Raw genomic sequence first — 16,623 nt, 5'->3', positions numbered from 1 at the left:
TGGGCAAAATCCAGGACTTTAACAAGTTTTACTCCCCAAGAGCTCCTTTTCAGTAGTCGTCAGAGCTCCATGTGGCTCTAATCAGGGCAATGGAAGACGAGGAGCCAACACTCCCCTCTGGATTTCTCCCTGGCGGTCAATGTCCATGGGAGATCAGCTCAGCAAGAAACGTAGGAGTTTCAACAGCACAGGCAAATGGTCTTCTCACCACGCTGGGAGCACCAGCGGGCACGGTTCTCTTCTGCCAGCTCCACACAGGATCATGACTTCCCGACTGACAGTGGTGGGAGCAAGGAGAGAAGCAGGCCCTTGGAGAAGAGCACAAACACACCACACTAAACCAACTGCTGTGGGAGTCACCAGGGGCTCTGCAAGGACACCGTTTCTAGGCAGACAATCAGGCTTCGCCTGTTCTATGCCTCACAGGACATGGCTGGTTTTATGCATCACCATGAGTTTCCCCTTTCCCCTGGTGCTGCCGGCAGCCACTTCACCAGACACTTGAGAGCAGCCTTGAGTCCAGGAGGCCATGGTTTGGGCATGCCGCGCTTTGACCCAGGGAAGAAAGGAGGCGGCAGACGCAAGTCCATAGCTGGCCCCAGCCAACTGATTTCCGCAGTAGCAGCAGCGGGGGTTGCTGGGGGGAGCAGAGCACAAGGCAGCAGCGTGTTGGAGGCAGAAGAAAAGGCTCCCTGCACCAGTGGTGGGTGGGTGAACGAGAGCCAGGGAGCCACAGACCGGCCATTCGAGAGCTTTCACACAGCCAGCCGTATCACAGTCGTCCACGATGCACATCCATGGCCACTCAGGACAACAGCACCATGCAGCCCTCAGACCCGGAACGAGCGATTCTGATGCAGGCTGTCTCTCGATAAGCCCCGGGGCTTCGAGTGGATGGTCAGCAAGCTAAGTCTTTGATGCAAGAGTTCTCCTACGTGGAAAACCATGCAGGGGCAGCACAGAACCAGCCAGGAAGAGCTCAGAGGACAGTCATCTAGCTGGCAGAAGGGCTGGGAGGGGAAAAAAGGACAATGGTAGGAAATGAGAGGGAAAGAAATAAACCACGAGAAAAAAAGGGGGCCCCGATCCTGCTTGATTCCCAAAGAAATGGCTCTCTCAGCCATCCAATCAGCAGACTTCGGTGAGAGCAGGGTGCTGAAATAGCACTTGGGAAGGCATTGCTGGTATAAAATAAATGTAAAAGTCAATAGCGACAGCCAACCCGCAGAGTTACCCAATGTTAACACATCCCCAGGTGCCAGCCAGATGCCTGGGGAGCCGCCAAGTAACACAAGGAGAGGTGGTCCCCGCCAAGTACCACATAGCACAGGCACAGCTGTGTAGAGGCCCCTACCACACCTTTAAAGAGCGTGGTTGTAATTAACTCCACCCCAGCCTTCATCTACTCCAGCCAGAGACACCTCTCCCTCAGCCCTCCAGCTGGTATCGCCCTAGTCTATTGCAGCACAACACCCGCCCTACGACCTTGGCACATGCTTGGGAGGAGGGAGCCACTGCAGACATGCATGGAAAGGGGTGGGGGAGAGGCCCGGGGGAAAACCTGGCTCAGGGCTGCCCATGCCGAGTTTTCTGCTGGCTGAAAGCTCCGTTTTCTAGCTCTCTAGCACCCCATTTAGCACCCTAACCTGATAACAAATAGACTTGTTTGTGCAGTGGTCTTTGAACTTGGCAGAGGCGACCTTGACAGGATAAGAACAATACAACTTGGAGAGGAGCGAAGGAAGCGTCTGAAAGGGAACAGCAAGGTGGATACCAGGGCTGGGTTCGAGGGAGGGAGACAAAAATCTCAGCTGGAAAAAAACAAAGCTGCAAACACCACCATTGTACAAAATAGATCCGTGCCAATTTAATTTGCATACAAAACAGGATACAGCTTAAAGCTTCACAAGGGGGAGAAGAGACCTGCGACAGAAACAGTCATTTGGTTACTAAAATAGTCTTTTACCCACACAAAGAACATATGCTCTCTAGAATGTACAGGTATGATTCCAAAGGGGGCACGTCTTCTGCTCTGTGTGTGCTTTGGGTGTAATGTCCCAATGACTGCAGAGGGGTTCAGTGCTGGGGAAAGCCAGGACAAGTGGGGCTGTTCAAAAAAAGTTGAGGGCTGCCATGTGGCAGAGAGAGAGAGAGAGAGACTAAAAGCAAATTCAAGCAGACAAGGATTTGTGTAATCTGGTACAGCGGGCAGGAAACCTACATAACGATCCATTCTTTCCTGCCGGTTCCCAGTGGTCACTCAAGGCCAGTCAGTCAGTCAGTACTGCTCAGTGTGCCCTAGGCAAGGACATCAGCATGCTGTGTTATATCAGCAGTGCCTCTGGGAGTCACCTGCCCTCAGCTTATCAGCAAGGAAAGGGGGTAAGAGATGTTAGTGCCAGACCCTGTGAGCACAAATCCACTCCCCGGGATCTGGTCTGCAGAACCAGTCCAAGCCCTTGTTTAAGGAGAACAAAGTCAGGTAGCTTACATTTTAAAGATTAGGTATTATTTTAAAAGTTATAAAGTATAAAAATGGACATTTTCTCTTGCTTAAAAATTTAAATAAAACATTTTCTGTTTGCATGTAAACAGTCCCCTGAAGCATTTGCAACCCAAACTATTGCAACTAGGTGCTGGCGCACAAAAATCAGAAAGCAAAATGAACCAGACAATGTCACTTTCTATTTTAGCCTATCCTCACTATCCAGATTGAGAAACGCAAACAGTATGAAAGGGTGGAAAGCTACAACTTCCAGTCCTTTCTGTTTTAGTCATCTCTGGTAGGAATTGTTTGAAGGATGATTTCTCATCCCTTTAATGCAGATTTTTAGTCAAACAATAATGGCCAGAAAGAAAATTGTTGTTTAAAAAGCATAAATATCCCAAGCCAGCTTAGAGGAATGATGGCTAATGACACAGCACCACGCAGCAGCTAGAAACGCAGCCTGCCTCTACACCCATCTCTGCATTTCCTTCTCACTGCCCTAACCCAGAACTGAGGACAGGATAGGAGGATATTTTTTAAAGGCCGTCTTCAGGCAAATGCCAAATGGGTTTTAATGTCCACAAGGCAACAAAATCAAGCTGCAGCCATGCCAAGGGACTGATCCAACGCCAAGGAAAGCGTCTTACAATGGACTTCAGTGGCCCCCAGTTGGGAAGCTGACAGATACTTGGCCGTTTGAATCCTGGGCAGGCGCCCAACACCCCCTCCCTGCCGTACAATCCCATGGCTCATCTGCTCCGTGTTTTTTCGAGCTGCGCTGTCTCTGGGCTGCCTCCTCAGGTTCAGGCACTACAGCAGGAGCGAGTGCTCGGACACAAGTGCCTTTCCCGCCCCAGAAAAGCAGCCTCTCCGGAGGGATGCTGGCTTGCTCCACACATTGAAACCAGCTGGAGGGGCCCAGCAAACGGAGGGACTTAAAAGCTAGGTGTGCGGCTTCACGACGGCTGCAGTCAGAAAAGCGACCGTGCAAAGCAGAAACGACCTTATCCAACATGTCAGCCGCCTCTCCAGCCCAGTCAGAGCCGTGTCACTGACCAAACCAGCTCTCCCACACAAGTCCTGCAGAGCAGCAAGCTGCTCCTAGTCTGTCTCGTGTATCGTCAAGCTCAGCCCTTATCGGAAATGACTCCAAACCAGCCCAAGTCTGGAGCTGGGCTCCCCCAGGGAGTGAGAGCATTCGGCTTGGCCGGGGCTCTATCTGTTATTGGTGGTTATTCAGGCCACACCTATCGGTATAGCTCCACTGACACCAGTAACAATAGATGCATTACTGGAGACCAGCCACAGACTCTCTCACGACAGTCTCTGCCCACCATGTCCTCCAGCCTGGCTCTCGGCAAATCCAGACTGGAGAGAATCCAGACAGACTCCCACCACAGGCTTTTCCAATCACCCCGACTCGAACCGCGCAGTTCGGGGGGAGTAGGGAGGTCTCCATCGCGTCAGCCCTGTAAGCCATCCCCACCGGGCACTGTCTGCTCCTATGGCTTCTGCCCTGTCAAAAAGACAGTGGGTTTGTTAAAACCCTTCCCAGAGGCTTAGCCTCCACTGTCCCCTGAAGGATCAGCCTGAGTCTCCTAACTCAGATGCACTGAATACAAAACATTTGCAACTAGAAACAAACTCAACACTGGATATTAAAAAGAATCCTGACTGAACAGAGTTGGTTTTCTTTCCCTGTTATAGTCAGGACGTGGTGCCCAGAAGCTCTGACTATATTGCTTTCGATTGTGCTCTTCCATATAAAAAATTATAGACAATTGCTTTTCATTCTCCCAAGCTCAAGTCTGTGCCATAGAGTCTGGGTCTGAGGTCACCTGCAACCACCGTTTGTTGAGAATCCACAGTGCATTCTTTTCCTCTAGCAACAGTTTTCTGTTGGAATTCACCTCCTCCCCCGCAACAAGTTATTCCAAGTCCTCAGTGAGCCACATTTCCATCAGGTGATGGCTGGAATACTAATGAGGGAACTGTTGATTTATTGAAGCCCTGACATTTCACCACTGGATTAAGTGGTCTATAAAGTATATTTGGACACATTACAGGATTAGAAGAATTCACTTGGGAAGTCCACTTCCTCCCTCCTCCTGGAAAGATACTTTATTTCAAGGGCAGTGCAAAAAGACAGACGAGAGACTGCTGGGTACCACTGCAACGCAATGTATTGTAAGAGGGAACAGAGTGCAGCTGTGTTGCTCTCTTGCCAGGCTGTCTCCTGGGGCATAGGGCTGGGAAGGCTATGCCCCTCTCTGCTGGGGCTCCGTCACCTTTTAGTAGTGATACACTTTAATTTGGTTGTTTTCATCCAGTCCAAGCTGCACCAGGCCAGGGCTGCTGGCAGAAGGCTTCTGTGTGCTTGGAAAGAGAGGACTGGAAGCTCAGTGAAGGAAAAGCATTGCTTACATGTGAATTCAGCCTGCGTGAATGTAGACATGGGAGGAGGACAAGTCACGGGAGCAGGAATCAAGCCTCATGCTCACATGTTGTATTCGGACCCCTGCACACAGGTCAAATAGACTTACAGCAGGGTTATGGAACTCAGCACAGCCCTGTGCTCAAGACAGATGGCTCTGTCACAGGGACCTGGGGATTTGTTGCCCATATCGACGTGCACTGCAGAGAGAGTTACAGCTGCAGCGTAACGCAGTCAGAGAGCACAAGGGACCTGTTACCGCATTTAACAGCGAGGGGAGATCTCTTTCTAGTGGCTCTTCTCCCTTTGAGTCAACTGCACAGCGCAGTAACCATTGCTTCCCATTCCTGAGCTTCTCATCAGAAACTGCCCACAGCACAAACGTCAGTGCTGCTAAAGGTCTCACAGGGACCAGGTGCGGGAGGCAGTCTCTTTTATTGGACCAACTTCTGTTGGGGAGAGATTGAGAGAGAAACTTTCGAGCTACACTGAGCTCTTCTTCAGGGCTGGGATACGTATTTAGTGTCCCCCAGCTAAATAGGAGGTGGAACAGATTGTTTAGCGTTTAAGTAGGTAACATATATTTCTCTCCCCAACAGAAGTTGGTCCAATAAAAGATCTTACCCCACCTTACCTCTCTCTAATATCCTGGGACCGACACAGCTACAAATACACTGCATACAGGGACAAGACTAACCCCAAGAAACTAAATCCTTCATGTCCCAGCTGCCTCCTCTGCTATTGCGCCCGTGACCACCCAGAGCAGTGCAGTATCTCGACTAGAAGTGGCAGCGCTTGGGTCCATCACTGCAGAATAGCGAGGCACAAAGAGAAGGGATTTGTCTAAGGTCACAGCGAGTCAAGACACAGCTGGGAACAGAATCCAGAAGTCCAGAGCCTTAGTCTACCTTCTGCTCTAACCACTAGATACGCTGTCCCTTGCAGGGACCAAATTCATAGCTGCTGCTCAATGCTTTGCTGCTCCATAGTCACTCACCACCTGCTTTCCGCTTCTACCTACAGCGGCGCCAGGAGTGCCAACAAGACAAGACCAAAGCAAAGGATACACTTTTGAATCCTTCTTGAAATTTTCCAGCCATTTCTTGTTGGCATCAATCATTCCCTGGACACTAGTCCTGTCTGTCTCAGGGCCTCGGAGCTGGGAACGCTGGAACCGGCGGATTTGCTCACTGTCGTGACAGAGAGAGAAAGAAAGATATGGCAAGAAATGAGCCAACGGATTAGACTAAAACTGATGGTCTGCCATGGAAATAGCCACAGCTTGATGCAACAGAAAGCAACCGCTTCTTGGCTCAGTGTCCTGCCCTCCTCTCCCCTACTAGACCGGGAAGAAGTTTCAGCAGCCACGTTACTCAGCCGCTGCCATTCTCCTGGTCTCTCTAGCACCACAAAGCCTCACTTGTTGGCAAGGACCCAGGCACCCCAGCTAACTCCATAGGAGTCTCCATTTACCCCATTATCCTCTGCCGACAGGCAGCACCATTACAATCTTCTTCAGGAAGAAAGGGGGTAGGCAGCTCCCCACTCGTCCCTGCCCCTTGAGAAAAATGCAGTGTTGTTGGGTAGCAAAAGCCCAGCAGAGAGAGAGAGAGAGACAGAGAGAGACTCTAGGCTGATTTTCCACCTTCTTGAACTGGATTAAGATACAAGGGAGTTGAAGAGAAAGCTTGGGAAATTAAGGTGTTCCCCTCACTCCAGGTGCTGCTTAGCCAGGCACGAGTTCTATGGGCCTGGGAAAAGATTTTTAAAAGGACTGCCTTCAAGGTTCGGAAGAGCAGCTGTTCAGCAAAGGTGAAACACAAACTCTGAGCCTGGTGTAACCCAGACAGCAGAGAGCCGTGCTGCTGGGGTGGTCCTTTGCCAGTCTGGAACCACAAAATACCAAGACTTTTGCAATGGACTAGACTTGGGGGTTGTACCCACGAATCTCACAGAGCAATGAGTTAGAATGAAACGCAGTGATCCCACAAGCGTCCACTTGCAAAATGGTGACTTAAAATTGAGCAGAGCCAAGCAGCTGCAGCCCTATTGGACTAGTTGCAGAAAGGCATTCTGGGAAAAGTTCCTGGGCGAGGGAGAGTCTGCCTACTTGGGGGATCATTACAAGAGGCCAGGGAGCCACCAGAGAAGCTGCTCCTTGGACAGGGCGTGCTTTGTGATCATGCCTATCACCATGGCATCACAGTGGGCACTGCACCCCCAGCAATAACTCAGCTGCAGCGCTGGAGATAAGAGCCTCTTTTATTAACAGAGGGACGTGTTGCCTGGGAAAACAGGTTCATCCCCTGCTCTTTACAAAAGGTACCAAAGGATCTTTGATTTCCACCTCGCCACCAGGATCTCAACAACTCAGCCAAAAAGACACTGTCGCCCTGAGTGTGGCAGCCCCTCCTACCCAGGCCTGCACTGCAGCATTGATCCTAAGTGTGAAATCACACTTGTTGTGGGACAGGAACCCATAACATTCTGGTCTTGAAACAAGAGTGCTATCGGCTGAGCCTTACTGGGAGCACTTTTGTAAAACCTGCAACTGAGCATTTAAATGGGGACCTGGCTAATAACTTAAGCTCCGAATCTGACCTATTTGATGAAACAAGTAGGTCAGGACAAAATCATATCTGACCTACAAACCACACCAAACAAAAAACAGCAGCTCTTTGAAACAGCCACACTCAAAAGACCAGGAGTCTTACCCTGCAGGTAAATAACCTAGATTGCTGTCCAGAGGGGCAGGACTTCCACTGAGCGACGGGAACCCACCTGGAAGAGACAGAAACATTCAGCACAGATATAGAAACATACACTACAGGAAAGGCTTCCATCTTCCTGGTCATTGTTTGCATTACAAGCACATTATCCCTGCATGGTGCAGTCACATGCTGAGGCCCTTTGGGCTGTGCTCGTGAGAAAGCTTGCAGCAGGATCTTCTGGCGCTTCCCACTCTGTTTCCAATGGGAGGCAGGGAACAAGAAACGTGCAAATTCCCCCTCCAATTCCTGTTATTTATTCTAACCTTACATCCTCCTCATCTCTAACGTCTATTGGGATCCCCCCTCAAGAATGGGACATCCCTTATTTCCACTAAGGGGAAAAACTGAATAGGAACTGCATGATTCTTGATAAGCCTTGAGGCATGAATTGTAATAGTTTATGCTCCTGGTGGTCGCCCTCTTCTGAAAGTGCTTTATTTTCGTGTTGCAAGGTCTGACACTTTCATTGCTAACACAGCACAAAGCCAAAACGTTCCAACATGTTGCCCGAAGTTAGACACACCAATCCATGTTCAGGCATGTGGCATAATGGCCTAATTTTCCAAAGAAACTGAGCACTGCGGTTCCCATTAATTTTAACACTATCAGGGTAGTATCCACAGTCAAGAGATAACAAATGCAGGAGACACAGTTGTGGTAAACCCGAGTTATTTCAATGGCTCAAGGAACAGATGCAAAATCTGGGAAATCGGAATTTTTGGGGGAGAATAATCAGAATTTCAGAAAAACACAAGTACAGTTTCAGAGGACAGTTCTGAATTGTGGGTAATGGGAGTTTACCTACAGCATGAGGAGAACAAATTAAAGGCAGAAGGACTAAATTCTGCTCTCACAGTCACATGCCTTGCCAGGTGACTTCAAAGACCAAGGGCAGAACTCACAACAGACTCTTCTAGGGAAGAGCATCCTCACTGACAAGAAGGAGATTGGTATGCAACACAGGAGCCACTCCAGAGAGGCTACAAGTCAGAATGGAGGATGGTATACGCCACAGACGGTATCACACAAACTAAGATGCAATCCCTCCATTCGCACAGATTGTGCCAGAGATACCGTCTGTGTTGTGCTTAAAGTTTCACCTCTAATAAAAATACGCACCACTCTCCCAAAAGAGCCCAAGGGTTTCCTTGCCCCCAAAAGGCAGAGAAGAGGGTCTCACCCACCTGGAATCTTCCAAGTTCTCCAACATCTTTTAAATGACACATGAGCAGAGGGTCTGCCACTGCCACAACCGCCAAACTCAGGGCCAGGCTAGGGAGGCAATTCCCACCCATGAAATGAAGCAACATGGCACAAAAAACATCAGTCAATAGGCCCCATAAAAATGCTTGTCTTAAGGCCCCTTAAGGCACTTAACTATATGATTAAAGTTAAACATGGGTAAGTCCTCATCAAGTCAGTGAGACTGAGGCACGTGCTTAAGTGCTCTGTTGAATCTGGGCACACCGGTCGAGGCCAGGGTATTATTGTTTCCTTAGTACATGCACGCGCTTCATAGACGCTGATGCCAGCAGCCGGCCCACATCAAAGTAGACCACATCCAAAGAGGGCGTATAAAATAGAATGACTAGCAAGAACTTTCAGAGTGAAAACAAACATTACGTTAATCTTGGGGCTGCCATGGTTTTGCTGGCTAAGGATTAGCAGGACTAGGGGCCGGGGATTTTGTCTTTGGTTAAAAGGTTTAAACGGGATACAAATAGAAAAGAAAAATTTGCTCTCCTAAGGAAATTGTAAATTGTGAGCCACGTGTACCATCTGTCTCAACACCCCTCCCCATCAGTGTGTTTTCAGCCAGGCAGCGTAATCTAACAGAAAGTTCCTCCTCTTCTTTTGCTGGCTCCTTTAATGACTGCTATTCTTGTGCAAATGTCAGAAGCTGAAGTGCTCTGGAAACAGTATAATGAGATCAGCTTTGCACTTCACTTCCCGGAATGAGCTGTTGTTATCTCCTCTTCTTTTCAAATCTGCCACGTGCCCAAGTCCAAGGAGCTACACACACCAGCTCCTTGGACTGTCTGCCACTGAAGCTCATTGTCTATTAGGGACACAAAGTCACATTCGTCTGTGATTTTCACTCTCACCTGTTGAGGAGAACGGCTGCCCACAGCACAGACTAGTCAGTCACTAGCCCTGAGCTCAGACTTGCGCAGAAGCTCCACTTGTTCTCTTTAAAGAGCTTCCATCACGTTGCAGGCAAATCATCAAGCCGGCACCTCAGGAGGAGTCATTCCCCTTCAGAGTGGATGCAGAGCCAAGAGTGGGGAAGGAAGCAAAGAGTGCAGCTCTCTATTATATCCTTGCCTTCTTAACCCTCCATGAGGCCAGTCTGGGTCTATCACACTTGCTTGGTCCCAGGTTTGGTTCTGGCCCTCCCTGAGTCAGGCTGCAGACCCTGTATTATGCCCATTGTGTTAGCCCAGCCTGCTATAGCGAATGGAATTCTAGCTTCCCTTCCCTTCAGCAGCGATTCCCTGTGGGTATTTTTATATCCAGCACCCCTGGGCCATGTAAACTGCAGAGAGAAATGATCTTCATCTCAGAATAGCCCACACTGGGCCATCTGTCCCAAAGTGCTTCACAAACTACACTGGAATCGCTTCTGAGCAGTGAGGTCCAGCTACATCTGGAAGGGAGAGACAGAAGCCAGCATGCTGTACAACAGGGAGTCATCATGGGCAACTACACCTCCAAAACTGCCACCAGCAGAGTCCCATAGGATCCACACCCCTCAACAGAGGGCCTCAGAAGTTGGCAAGATCCCCCAGGCCAAAGCACTAGCCAAGTGCAGACAGCACACAGCTCTACGTCTCCTTCACGTAGAACGTCAACAGTTCTATCAACAGCGAGCTGAATTCAGCACCTGGCTACAGCTGAACCCAGACAAGACTGAGGTGATGCTGGTAGAAGAGTGAGAGCTTTAAAGAACTTGACTCGTCTGTAACATTTCTTACTGCCATCAGCACTTACCTGCAAATTGCTAGGTCAGTCAACAGCAGCCCCACCCCCAGGGTCCTTCTGGATCCTTCGCTGCTACTGGTTGCTCTAAATAGGCCCCTTCCACCTGCAACTGGCCAGCAAATTGCACTCTGTCCTGTCAGAGGCAGACTTGGCCATGCTGACCCATGTGCTCACGTTCACCAGGCTTGGCCTTTGCAGCTTGTATCTAGGAGTGAAGCCGCACGCCCTGACAATTGGTACAAGGCTAGCAGCCCATCTGCTCAGCGTCACAGACCACTGTGAACATGCTGCCCTGGTGCCCAGCTGAACAGAGTCCAGTTCAAGGCCTCTGTCCTGACATTCTAAGTACTCCGTGGGATTGGCTCTGGCTACTTGGGGCACAACTCTCCTTCTACAACCTCGGCCTCCCCCTAAGGTACATTCCTGCAGAGCAAAGGAACTGTCAGCCCCAGGGGAAGGCTTGGGATGCAGGACACAGACTATCACGGCAGCTGGACCAAGGTTATAAAACTTGCTCCCAGTAGAGATAAGAGACCAGGGACTTCACGGTACTCAGAACTGAAACGACACTCACATCTTTGACTTGCCTTTCCCACGAGGTGCCACGCGCACACACACAAAATCCATCATAATGACTCAGGCCATTTCTCCTACAGGCTGGGAAGAGAGAACCTTGTTTCTATGTTAAATACCTGGAGGAAGCGGAGATGCTATGGAAATGCAGGAAATCACTAGACAGAGCAGAAAAGAAGAACTGTGGCCAAGGACACCAAGATTCCTGCTGACATTATGGGATGGGCCATGGCATCACTAGCATCCGTGCAATACAGATGGGATCTTGTTTTATTTTTAAATGAGCTCATTCATAACATGCCCACGTAGGACTTTTCATGGAGCTCAGTTCATCTGCCTTGGGAGGATGAAGGGCGAGTCGAGTAGATCGTGCAGTGCCAGGGAGTGAGCGGAGACAGCTCACTCAGCTTGGTCAAATGGGGTGTGTTCCCTTACTGAGCAGTCCCACAGGACAACACGTAAGAGGTACTTTGCTGCACCCTGGCATAGAAGTGACAGCACAAAATCAATGGCCATAGACATGATAAGCAAACCCGGAAGGAGGCGGAACTGCAGCAGACCCTTACCTGGGAAATACTTGCGCCATTTCTCTGCCAGCATGTTGTCTACTGACTGACCGGCCGTAGAAGAGAGGCTGGAGTTCAAACCGGTACTCCATGCCTGCTGGTTAACCAAAGGAATCCCAGCAGGAGGCACGATGGGGCCAGCAGCCTGGACTCTTGCCAAGGAGGTGTACGCGGAAAGAGGAACTCCATCACTGGGCAGAGCAGGCATCGGCACCAGCACAGAAGTGAAGAGGGGAGGCTGCTGATGGTTCAGAGAGCCCAAGGTGCCAAGGACCCCATTCAGCTCAGCGGTGATGTGCTGCAGAGTGTTGGTCAAGTGCTGGATCTTGTCGAGCTGAGGGAACTGGACATCTGGTTTCAAATCAACTAGTCAAAGAAAAAGAAAACCCAGATCAACAGAGGGACAAGATTTAAAGGAGACCTTGAGTCTATCCTCAGAGGCAGCGCCATTCTCTTGCATCTCCCCACCAAGAGCACCTTATCCTCCCATGCACTCTGTCTCCAGGCTTCACAGAAGCTGAACTTTATATATTCAGCTAAGCGGGTGAAGGAGGTCTGGCTGCAGAGACAAGGGGGCAGTTCAGTTCCATGTCAAGGAGCAGAAAACTTTGGTGAGAAGGCTGGTCAGGTGTGGTGTGGAGGAGAGGAAGTTGGGGAAGTGAGATGAAAAGGGACAGGATCCTGGAGATTCCAAGGATTAAACTCTGATGGAGAAAGGAGGATACAAAGGGACACCAAGCACTGGGATGGCAGAGCTGAAATATGGCTTGCAGCACAAGCATAAGTGCGCTTCTGTCCTTCCTGCCCACTACAAATTTATGAGCGGGGCCAGAGCAGCGAGTGCACTTCCACTGGGCGCCGCGACAGCCACCCATCTGTAGCGCGTGGACTTCCCCTGCAAATGGCTAGCTCTTTGCAGAGCAGCACAAAGCCTGCTCACTACACGGAAATGTACAAGAACTCTGAAATACTGGAACAGCAGGAGTGAGATGTTTCAATAATCAAACTGCACACAAACTGAGCAGGGAGACAGAGTGGACGGATTGCACTCCACAGGTGCACATCACAAAGAAACCTGGTGCTGTGGGAAGGTTAGAGGCAGGACTGTGGGGATTTTATCAATATGAAAACCTTCATTCTAGGCAGGGAGAAGGTCCTAAAACTTTTTGGATTCTTACAGATAGTTCAATTTTTATTTTTGTAAATGAGGATGAATTCGTAGCCATCAGCCTGGCCAGCATCTCTGGAAAAAGCACAGTCTTCCTGCATGGTTACCCATTTACTGAGCGCTCCGCTATTCACACACACTGCTCTAATCACGGGACAGTAAAGAACAATCCCTTGTGCCTTGCTCCTGTTGGGATTGCAACAGCCTCTCTTGCCAAGGAGACAGGGAGAGGAAAGAAACCCAGTCCACCAAACTGGACTGGCGGACACCAAGAAATAGGGCAATAGGCCTGGCTCTAGCATCGCTGGGGAGGGCTGAAGGTTTCTGGCACCACAGTGAAAACCATGTTTTTTAAGCCACATTCATAATCCACATACACACAGTGCTACAGGCAGGGAACAATTCTTGGTACAAAATATTGTGCCTCGAGTGCTGGCATAAAGAGCACACCTGTCCTACATGCTTTAGAGTTTAATGGGCACAAGCGAAAACAAGACAAGGCAGGGACCAGGAACACACAGTGGGAGGGGTGTGGTGATGCAGAATGTCAGATATTGGGTACAATGCACAAAGCTCTGAAATGCGGCCCGTTGCATTCTACAAGAGACACTGAACCCTTACATTTGTGCTGAGATACATCTGTGCTGCTCAGGCTGTTTGTGTCTTCTGAATCACTAAGGTCAAAGGTTACCACCTTTTTACATGCAGCACCCTTCAGCGTATCTTCATCAGAAAGCTGCCAAGAGAAGGAAATATTTACAGTAGAGGAAAATAAAATATGATCTCCTACACGCTTCTGTCCCTTTGGAAACCAAACCAGGTCTAAAGCTTCTGTGACTCCAAGCTAGATATCCCATAACGGCTCTCACAGGCTGCGCTTGGAGTGTTATGAAACATGTGAAGATAGCAGTACAAACGTGGTTCCCTGCTCCTGGGTCAGCGAAGGCTGGGAGTGTTGCAAAGGGAGACGGCTCAGTCTGTGGAGGGGGTGGGTTGTGTTGGGGACTGAACATTCCAATTTCGGCAGTGACTCCCTGGAGTCAGAAATCATAAGGCCCAGCACGAGGTGAGTAAGCAGGGAGGTCTCTCCATTAAGAGCTTGACTTTCAAAGATGTTGTGCTCTTCAAATCTCCCACTGACCCTGGGCCTGTGGAACTCACCCAAGTCACTGACAGAGCTGGGAACATTGTCCAGGAGCACTGGCTCCCAGATACCTCCCTTAGCATCTAGGATGGCCTACTGGCTAACAGTACTCACTAGCCAACGTGTCCTCGGCTTCTGAAGACACCAATAACCAAGTATTTTTCCTGCTTACTTACCACAGAAACCCCATGGTCACACAATTAAATGGTGAGCAGGTACCATGCAAGCCAAGGGAAAAGTACAGTATCTGTAATCTCACCCATGTAGACAGTTAATATAACCTCTGTTTAACCAGCACGAAAATGGGATTTTTCTATTTTTTAGTGCATCAGAGCCAGAACTGACTCACTTCTAGCCTCATGGGCTAATTCTGAAGGAAGAATCATGCATTCTGCTCTAACAACTGTGCTTTTTCCACTCAGCTTCTTAACTAAAAACAGAAGCCTGCCTGGCAAGCTGCTCACATCAGAGAAGCCCTCCATCCCCCAGCCCCTCTTGGCTATACAGCTAGTGAATCATGTGGAATCTTTCCAGTTTGGTTTGTAGTTCCTTGCAGACCTGTGACCAGCCTCCTCTCCCCACTGTGCTCACACACAGGCAAACCGATGCCAGCCAGCTCGCAAAGCAATCCAGCTCCAGCCACCAACCCTCAGCCTTCAACTAAACGTCCCTCACTGGAACCGAAATCCCTATGAAGTCCCCTCATCAGGGAGCGAATCTGGCTTTCTCTGGACTCTGCTCTGTGGGTGTGTGGCTGGTTAATGCCAAGTGATTGAGATGCTGGCAGTTACCTCTTCCAGCAGCGAAGACTCCAGTTGGCTCAGCTTCTCTTCCTTCTTCTTCAGCAGCACCTGTCCTTTCCGCATGGCCGACTTCATCTTGTCCAGCTGCTCTGATTCCTGCCGCGGAGCAACCACCCAGCCAGGGAGGAGAATTTAATCAGAGTGATGGGAAATAATCGGTTTTTCTGATTTGGATTTTTTCATCATTTAAATAATTTTAACCCAACACAGAAGATGGTGATCCTGGAGTCGCAACACAGCCCAAACCTAACAGCACAGGAGGGAAGGGTGCGGGAAACTCTTATGCTTCTCGACAAAAGAAAGTTACAGCTCCCAACCTGCCCTTTCCACAAAGCCAACTGCTTTGGTTCTACATTTTCAGCCAGCCACTTGTTCTCATTGGAAATCCCATAGCAGCGTGTGGATAACAGTTGAGGTACTAACCCCCCGGTATCCCGACCAAATTACAATCTGAGTAATTACATCCTGCAGACCCTAACTTTCAGTCACACTAGAGAGAGGATTCTTCTTCACTTCCTGTTCCAAACGTTATGGAGGGATGCTGAGCACTACGAAGCAGCCTGCAAGCATCACACCAGAGGCCGTGGCGTGATTCCGGTCTAGAGTCTGTGTATGAGCTCATTTAGCAAATGCTTTAGGATCCATCCGCAAAGAAGTGTAAAAGAATTGCAAAACCACAGCTACAGAACTGCGGGCACTAGAATTACCATGAGTTGCTCATCCCTTCCTTTGCAATTTGCAGAAGATTCCGTGATGTGGCAACACTCTGGAGGATCTGTCATTTTACAGAATGTCCAAATTCACGTATTTCATCCATTTAGGATGAAATGGAGTTAGGTTTTTATCAAGCTAGCTTCTCAGGTGATAAAAAGTACCACATTGCACATTCTAGCAGAGGCTCAAAGGGCTTTACAAACTTTAATGAATTAATCTCTACGGCCACCCTGAGAGGCAGGGGAGAATTTTAATCCCTGTCACACAGATGAGGAAGATGATGTGCATAGCTGAACGGTAACTCTGGGTGCCCATCTTGAGACACACAGGGGCTGATTTCCAGGAGGACGAGCATCTCCAGCATCAAGTGCAGTTGTGGGTGCTCGACATCTCTGAGAAGAGTCAGGTCCTGCCTGTCTGAAGTTGGGCTCCCAGACTCAGGGGCCACTCTCAAAAACCTGAGGCTCAGTGGCTTGGCCAACAGCACACAGGAAGTTCATAGCAGAGACAAGAACATGCTTTGTCGCTGGGCTCCCACTCCTGGGCCAGAACCACAATGCCACCTGAGTCTCAGAACACAGGGCTGCCAGCTCACCTCCTCCAAGTTCCGGCGCACGTCCTCCAAGAGCTGAGAGCCACCCGGATCCTGCACCGCGTCCCGTGCCTGCTGCATGGTGTGACGCCACTGCTGCGTTGCAGCTTTCAGTGCAGCGTGCCTTTTCCTCATGGAGCGAGTCTGACGCACCAGGAACTCCTTGGCGTTCCTTATGGAGACTCCTTCTGCAGAAATGTAGTGTCTGACACTGCAGGAAGGAATCGAGGGAGAGAGCTTTCAAAGGCCATTATCCTGGAAACGTGTCAGTGCTGCTCTCGGACATCAGGAATTTCCCAGCGATTTTGGAGGCTGGTTTTCTACCCAACTTGAATAAACCGGGTAAGTATGATAAAAACCCTCAGAGTTAACAGGGTTGCTTCTCCTG

General features: G+C 49.6%; 1 protein-coding gene across 4 annotated transcripts in view; it reads right to left on the bottom strand.

Moving 5' to 3' along the window:
• Positions 1-1,863: 1,863 nt before the first annotated feature.
• CEP164 (centrosomal protein 164) overlaps positions 1,864-16,623 on the bottom strand; it is a 72,125-nt gene continuing 57,365 nt past the window's right edge. For all 4 annotated transcript variants that reach the window (XM_074936930.1, XM_074936931.1, XM_074936932.1 and 1 more), the window contains 7 exons: positions 16,239-16,446; positions 14,918-15,025; positions 13,604-13,718; positions 11,815-12,180; positions 7,637-7,703; positions 5,990-6,112; positions 1,864-4,879 (listed from right to left, as the gene is read on the bottom strand). In XM_074936930.1, the coding sequence (XP_074793031.1) occupies positions 4,780-4,879; positions 5,990-6,112; positions 7,637-7,703; positions 11,815-12,180; positions 13,604-13,718; positions 14,918-15,025; positions 16,239-16,446 (1,087 nt within the window). In that variant the 3' untranslated portion in view covers positions 1,864-4,779. The remainder of the gene's footprint in view (positions 4,880-5,989; positions 6,113-7,636; positions 7,704-11,814; positions 12,181-13,603; positions 13,719-14,917; positions 15,026-16,238; positions 16,447-16,623) is intronic.

This window comes from Natator depressus, chromosome 22, assembly GCF_965152275.1.
Source record: "Natator depressus isolate rNatDep1 chromosome 22, rNatDep2.hap1, whole genome shotgun sequence".
Classification (NCBI taxonomy): Eukaryota; Metazoa; Chordata; order Testudines; family Cheloniidae; genus Natator; species Natator depressus.
Note: the sequence above shows the minus strand (reverse complement) of the source record. Positions and strands in the feature narration are given on the sequence as shown.